The sequence below is a fragment of the Orycteropus afer genome, unplaced genomic scaffold (assembly GCF_000298275.1).
Source record: "Orycteropus afer afer isolate SDZICR_OR568_19922 unplaced genomic scaffold, OryAfe1.0 scaffold00492, whole genome shotgun sequence".
In the NCBI taxonomy this organism is placed as follows: Eukaryota; Metazoa; Chordata; class Mammalia; order Tubulidentata; family Orycteropodidae; genus Orycteropus; species Orycteropus afer.
This window is the reverse complement of record NW_006922079.1, coordinates 801,671-809,582: the sequence shown is the minus strand read 5'-3', so window position 1 is coordinate 809,582 and position 7,912 is coordinate 801,671. Positions and strand designations below refer to the sequence as shown.

The window sequence follows — 7,912 nt, the reverse complement described above, 5'->3', positions numbered from 1 at the left end:
CAATGCTGCTTCTTCCTCAGGGATGTGTTCTGGGTCTGTATCCTGCTCCCTTGTTTCTACCACTTTATCCTGCTTCTTTGTGTGGAGTGTGATGGTCTGTTTTCTCCGAGACATTGTGGTGTTGTTGTATTTAGATCTCTGTTAACTGTTTGTGAAGAGCAGTCAAGGGTGAAGTCAGGCTCTTCTTGGTGGTTTTTTATTGTTATCCATTTGTGGAGAAGGAGTTAGTGGCTCTCTCTCAGTTAGTGAAGTTGCAGGAGGTGTGGGTGTAGTTGTGTCTTATGGGGAGTGTTGTCTCCCACTCAGTTAGACACAAATTACAATTGAATAACCATCAAAAAACTTTTCAGTCTTGCAGGCTCAGAGGGTCCTTGGTGTTGCTGGAAAGCAGAACGTGTTCTCAAGCCCCAGGAATCTGCCAGAGTGCTGTCTCTTTAAATATCCAAAATAGTCAAATTGCTTTTAGACCTTCAAAATGGCGGTGTCCTCCAGACTGGCAAAAGTCCACAGCTCAGCCCGCCTTTCTCTTCACCTTCTCTGTTTATAACCAAGCCACCGGAGCAATCCTCTGTGCAGTCCCTGACTAGCAGTGCTGATTTTTTGCTTAATTCTTAGGTCCTATCTGCACTCAGGAATCTCCAAGCTGTCTGTGCCATCAGGATCGCTCAGGATCGCTGCCAGACCGCAGCTCCATATGTCTCCCTTTTTGGTATTTTCATGCAAATTCTTCTGCTAGTTGGGGTTTAGTCCTCTTCTATATTCTTCCCTTCAAGGCTCAGGGGTCCAGAATTATCTTCTGTGTCTGTGTTAATTGGTTTCCCTTTTCTTTGTTGAAGAGGGTCTATGCAGTCTTTCTGCCTAGTCCACCATCTGCTGGAACTTCTCCATCCTCATTCTTAAGATCAACTCTACTCTGAGGAGGCAACTATTCCCTAGTCATATTTTGAGTGCCTTCCAACCTGAGGGCCTCATCTTCCAGCACTATATCAGACAATGTTCAGTGTTACGCATAAAGTTTTCTGGTAATATATCAGAACGTGTCTCACTGCTGTTCTAAATGTTTTCACTGGCCAGTTCTTTGAGAAGTGGATGGCCCCTTCCTTCTTCCAAGTCTCTCTTAGTCTGGAAGCTCTGCTGAAACCTGTCCACCATGGGTGACCCTGTTGATATTTGAAATACCATTGACATAGCTTTTATCCTCACAGCAACATGCAAGCCACCATAGTATGACCAACTGACAGATGAGTAGTGGAACTTAGAAATAGAAGCTTTAAAAGACTGGCATTTCCCTACAAGAGTGGACAGATAGAGAGCCCTCTCCTAGAGCCAGCACCCTGAATTTGGACTTCTGTCCTCCTAACCCATTAAGAAATAAATTTCTGGTTGTTAAAACCCCGTATTTGTTGTAATTCTGTTATAGCAGCACTAGATAACTAAGGGGAGCTCTGGTAGCATAGTGGCTAAGGCACTTGACTGCTAACCAGAAAGCTGGCGGTTCAAACCCACCAGCCACTCCTTGGAAGGAAGGTTGGGCAATCCTACTTCCGTAGTGATACTGCCTCGGAAACCCAAAGAGGGGTCGCTATGAGTCAGGGCTGACTCGACGGCACATAACAACAACAACAACAGATAACTAAGACACCTTTCATCAGCTAATTTTTATGATAAGCATGTACCATTTGGAGAAAGGTTGTTGGTCAGCCCTACCATTTTTACAGCCCTTTGTGAAGGAGCACTTTCTTTTACAACTTGAGAGATCATTCCTCTGTGCTACATATGAATCTCCTACTCCTTCCCTGTTGCTTTTCTTACCTGGCATTGTAGTTTTTTTATCTCTCTCCCCTCTTTGACCATGAGTTTCTCTTGATATTTCCCTATCTTCCTGTACCTTCTTCTTTGTTTACCACACTTATCATAGTTACTAAAAGTCTTGGTCTTATCTTCCACCAATCATGTATCATCGATATGTCATTAAACTCTTGTTTCGATGCATAGCCCCAATAGGAATGCAGCAGATACTTCAAAATATAATGTCCATAACATTGTTCTGCAATTTGGTAAACATGTCTTTCCCCTTAAGTTGTTTAAGATGCCAGCTTCTTTGTCATTCCTTTTCTTTGATATCCTAGTAACCTGTTTTACAGACTTGCACTAGCTCTGTCACTCTTAAGCAGTCCCAACCTATGCCAGGTGAAAATAAAACAAATTCTGTTTGTAAAGAGAAAGTAATTCTCACTTGTTCTCTCAGTGTTCAAATACCTGCAGGTTGTCATTTTCCAATGACTTCTGTTTGATCTTGGGTTATTCTCTACTGCTGGAATCCCTTGAGATGAGTAAATTATGCAGGAAGTGTGACAATCTTCAGGAGTTTCTCAGCATCATAGTTACTAACTTCTCTACACTATTGTTGGCTTTCCTCATCCTGTGGGGTCCTGAAAAAAATTACCTGAGAGAAGTTCACAACAAGGAGCCAGGTTTGTAGTCTTTGACTCTTACATTGGAGAAGAGAAAAGGTTTATTCTTGTGGAGTCAAGCTTGATTCTCCAACTCTAGGCATACCAACCAACCAACCCACTGCCATCAAGTTGATAACTCTTTTTTTCAGGATAGAGTAGAACTACCCATAGCGTTTCCACGGCATAGCTGGTGTTAATCAGACAGGTCACACTTGTGTTAAGATTTTCCTGGCATATTGTGCAAACCCCCTGAACCTAGCATGCAACAGCAACATGTACTGCACATACACCAGATTACAACTTATCTTTGCTTACACTGATGTTTGGGGCAAGTGTTGGCACTGGTTGTCATTTAATCAGCAGTTAATGCTAGCACAAAAAGAGCAAAAGAGAGCTGGGCCAAGGTTGTATGGTTAACAAGTTTGCTTGCGTATTTAAACTCTAATTAAGGAATATGACCCAAAGAAATAATGGCTAGTGAGCTTGAGAGAGAGAGGATCCAGCTCTTCTTGATACCCAAATCTCCTTATTAAGGTTATTTATTGCTTCAGGTTCTTTTCTTTGAAAAAGAGATTTTCTTCAGGGGCTTAGAAGACAACAGAGGAGAGAGAAAAGGAGGAAGAGCGAGCCATACGTGGCTGAAGAGATAGTGTTACCTCGGGCTTTTTGCTCCAATGTTAACAAGCCTTCAGATACTGCTTTTATGAACTACCTCAGATGGGATTTTTCAGTTTATTTGGTTCATTGAATGCAAGAGATTTCCTTTTGGGATGGCCTATTTTGTGAAGAATATTGAATATATCTTGGATTACCAAAAGAGTGAACAAGTCAATCTTAGAAAAAAACACATCCTCAGAAGTAAGGATGGCAAAACTTTCCATTTACTTTGGACACATCATCAGGAAAGACAAATCACTAGGAAAAAAAAAAAAAAGGACATCATGTTTGGTAAAGTATGAGATCAGCAAAATGGAGGGAGACCGTCAGTGAGATGAATTGACAGCATAGCCAAAACATTGGGCTCAGACATATCAAAGATCATGAAGATGGTACAGGACTGAGCAACATTTTGTTCTGTTGTATGTAAGGTTCCAGGGAGTCAGATCCAACTCAATGCATCTAGCAACAATAGATTGATGTAGGGTGGAATGACAATTGTCCTTAGGTTCCACATGTGCTAGAAAAAGAACCACTTAATTATATGCCTGAGACATTTATCCCCACTTTATCAACAGAAGGTAAGACTAACAGAATCTGCAGAAAGGAATTTAGCACAAACTCCACCTGGGGACTTAATGGTGGTATTTCTTTCAACTCAAGTTGTTCCTTGTAGGAAATGGGAATGTTTGAGTATGAAGGACAAAAGAGAGGGCAGTTTACTTTCCTGAGTCTCTTTTTTTCTGTCTTCCTATACGTGTCTGTGGAGTACCTGAGGGATGCTAACAGTTAAGCACTCAGCTACTATTTGAAAAGTTGGAGGTTTGAATTCACCCAGAGATGCTTAAGAAGAAAGACCTGGTGATACACTTATGAAAGATCACAGCCATTGAAAACCCTAAAGAGTACTTCTACTCTACAACACATGGGGTTGTCAGGAGTCAGAATGGACCCATGGCAACTGGTTTTGGTTTTTTGGTTTATGTATATGCCATATGCTTTGCAATTAACTAGATCACAGCTCTGTTGTATACAAAGCATGTTTCTTGCCTTGTTTTTCTCCTTTCTAAGAATTTCTCCTCATTTTAATATATTTTTGCCATGAATTAATTTGTTGATTTGATGGAAACTGTGATTTTAAAAAATCTTCACTTACAGGGTCAAATAAATTAAACTTGTAATAAATAAATAAATACTTATCCCCTATGATTTCATGATAGAACACATCTTCCTGATTAGCATCATTTTCATAAAAACCTTGTTGTTAAACAAGGTGTGTTTGCAGGGATATGCCATAATGTTGTCTCTGATGTAGTTTAAGAGAAAGATGAAACATGTTTAAAGTTTAACATTCTGTGTGTATGTGTAACCATCTGTGTGTACACTTCACATTTATAATCCATCTTTTGCACACAGTTAGTCCTCTCCTTGTTCCATATTCCTCTAAAGAGACTGTTCTTTTTTAATTAATAGACTTTCTTTTTGGAGCAATTTCAGGTTTAAGAAAAATTGAGTGAAAGAAATAAAAAGTTCCCAAATATCCTCTCTCCCTGGTTGCACAGGGCTTCTCCTGTAATTAATATCTTGCATTTCTATGGTACACTGTAGTTGGAATCATATAGTATGTAGCCTTTTCAGTCTGGCTCCTTTCACTTTTCACTTAGTAATAAGCAATTACGTTTCCTCCATGTCTTTTCATGATTTGATAGCTCACTTCTTTTTATTGCTGAATAACTCTACTGTGTGGATATGCCCACAGTTTGTTTATCCACTCATCCATGAAGGGCATCTTGGTTGCTTCTAGTTTTTTGGCAATTGTGAATAAATCTGCTATAAGCATTCATGTGCAGGTTTTTGAGTGCATACATTATCTCATTTGAATCAATACTTAGGAATGTCATTGCTATTGAATTTGACCATATAGTACCCACTTACATTTTCTGCCTCAGGTTTAATGGGAAATGTCTATCCCATTTTTAGTGTGTACTGCCATCTGGTAGGGGCCTATATAACTATGTGAATCTGAAGATATGGGCCTCATCCCACCAACCCCATTATCAGAGACCCCCAGGACACAAGTGTCCCCTAATTGTGTCAGAATGCATAGTACCTCACATTTTTTTTTTAATTTAATTCAAAATGACTCCTATTACTGAAAACACATGATTTCAACAAAAAATTCAAAGCAGAAAATAATTTGGTCTTGAGAGAGTTAAAAAATACATATACATATATATATATATAAATATAAAATGGTCAGGGATATTTAAACACCTGCCAGTGCACTTACAGGCATTGTCTGTGTTTTTATCAGGGACGACTATCATGAGGATGGATTCTGCCAGCCTTACCGGGGCATTGCCTGTGCGCGCTTCATTGGGAACCGGACCATTTACGTGGACTCCCTCCAGATGCAGGGGGAGATTGAGAACCGAATCACAGGTAGGCACTGTGTGCCTTTGTAGTGAAACCATAAGCATGCACACAGCCCACCTGTTGGAGCACAGAGGGAGCTGCTTTTCTGTTTTATCCTTGTGTGTTTTATCAGTCAGATGTTCCCTTCATCATATAGGCTTGGGCAATGCATCTTCATTCTTTGTCTCTTGCAAAGTAGAAAATAAGAGACATTTTTTAAAAGCAGTTGCAGTTCTAACATAGTTTACCCTAAAATGTTCTTAGCTTCTGTTTAAATTAGCAAATACAAATGGGTTAGCATATATTTTGACATACTTAATTTGGCCAAAGCACTGTGTTGTCCTCACAAAGTTGTCAAGGCCTCTTTCCCCAAGTTCAGCTCACTGCTGCTAATCACAGCCCACAACCTTCACTTAGATTCACTTTGCCTTAGTTCTATATTTTCTGACTCTTACAAATGCTCTGAGCTATGTCTTGTTAAAAAATTCATAGGCTTGATTTCTGCTCTTTGGGAGCAGTGTTTGCACGTCTTCAACAGCAGAATTGGTCTGCAGCATCACTCTTAGACCTTCAATCCTCAGTTTGCCAAAGAACACACTCAGGTCTTCAGTAATCTGGTTCCCAGCCTGAGAAAGGTAGCAGAGCATTTAGGAAGTGAAGCTACTCATCCTTCACCTCTTTAGAACTTCTCGAGCTGATTATTAGCCCTCAGTGCACCAACTTCTACTAATTGATGTGTGGTCTTCCTTCGGGGAAAGCCCTTGAGAAGTAAGAAAATTAATTAGACCAAAGACCAGCAAAGCACACCTCCTCTTGCCCCTGTTCTCCCCACAAACACACATACACAGTTTTATCTGCTGGAACTAGAAAAATCTCTTGAGGAAACCAGATGCCCCAGCACTTCAGGGTGATGGGACTCGCCACATGATAGTTCTAAACCTTGACTGCACATTTGAATCACCTGATGAGCTTATGAGAAATTCTAATGGGGGCAAAGGAGCTGTAAAGGGCTGGCCTAGTAAGTGGGTAAGAATGAACATTGAAGTTAGAAACCCATGCAGATGTCATTGAAAGTCTCTTCTAAATTCAGGTCAAACCCTGACCTTACATTTTGTCCTCAGACTAGAGGGTCTAAGGTCAGTGTCACAGAAGGGTCTGTCTGGCACATGCTAAAAGAGACGCCCCCCTGAACTGTCAGTGCAAAATGAAAGGGCAATAATGGAACATTTAGGAACCTGAAAGCCATCTTTGTCCTGTGGGAAAATGTTTTATATGCCATTTAAGCAGAACTCCTCAAACTTTTTGACCACAACATGCTGTAAAAAGTATACTTCACATTAAAACCAAAACCACACCCACTGCCATCGCATCAGATCCGACATAGCGACCCCTTCTTGGATTTCTGAAGCAGTATCACTATGGAAGTAGATTGCGCAACCTTCCTTCAGTGGAGTGGCTGGTGGGTTTGAACAACCAGCCTTTTGGTTAGCACTCAAATGCCTTAGGCACTATGCCACCAGAGGTCCCATACGTCACATTATGACATAGTATAATGCCTAAGGCACTTGACTGCTAACCAGAAGGCTGGCGGTTCAAACCCACCAGCCCCTCCTCGGAAGGAAGGTTGGGCAATCTACTTCCATAGTGATACTGCCTTGGCAACCCAAGGAGGAAGTCGCTATGAGTAGGGGCTGACTCAATGGCACATAACAACAACAACAATATATACATAAATATATTCATAGTACTGAAACAACATTCACCTTTAATAAAAGCAGTACAGTGGCTTTTTCTCTTCAGTTGTTTCATTAAAGAAAAAAGTTAGTTGCAGTCCCTTAATACAAGCCATATACTCTGATATCTTCTGTTTTCCTCTGTATCATTTTTTATGTTAGTTGCAGCCTCCTAAGTGACTTTTACATCCCACTGAGGTGCAAGCACTGATTCAAGGCACAAGATCATCCCTCAATTATTTCTTCAGGATTTTTTTTTTTAAGGGTTTGTTTGCTTATTTTATTTTATTTAATTTATTGTGATTTGGGTGAAGATTTACAGAGCAAATTCACTTTCCATACAGCAGTTCACATATACTTTGTCTTATGTCATTGACCAGTTTACCACAATGCAACAGCTCCCCTCCCACTTCCTCCCCATAGTTACCTCTTCCCAGTGACCATCCCTCCATACTCTCCTGTGCCCTGAGCTGTCTCCCTGTGCATAAGCAGCCCTTCCTTCTCCCATGATGGGATTTTTTTAAAAGATCAGACAACTCAGATATCTAAGCAGCTGGGTTTTATAACCATTTTTTTTTCTTTTAATGGCTAGCATGAAGAGTCTCTAAATTTGTGACTTTTTGTTAAAAGTTAGTATTTGGAAATAGTCCA

At 40.4% G+C, this 7,912-nt stretch overlaps 1 protein-coding gene across 1 annotated transcript in view; it reads left to right on the top strand.

Annotated features, from left to right (window-relative positions):
- Nucleotides 1-7,912, top strand: part of ROR2 (receptor tyrosine kinase like orphan receptor 2) — a 129,870-nt gene that overhangs the window by 101,480 nt on the left and 20,478 nt on the right. Inside the window, exon 6 of the mRNA XM_007955172.1 lies at nt 5,428-5,555. Within this exon, the coding sequence (XP_007953363.1) occupies nt 5,428-5,555 (128 nt within the window). The remainder of the gene's footprint in view (nt 1-5,427; nt 5,556-7,912) is intronic.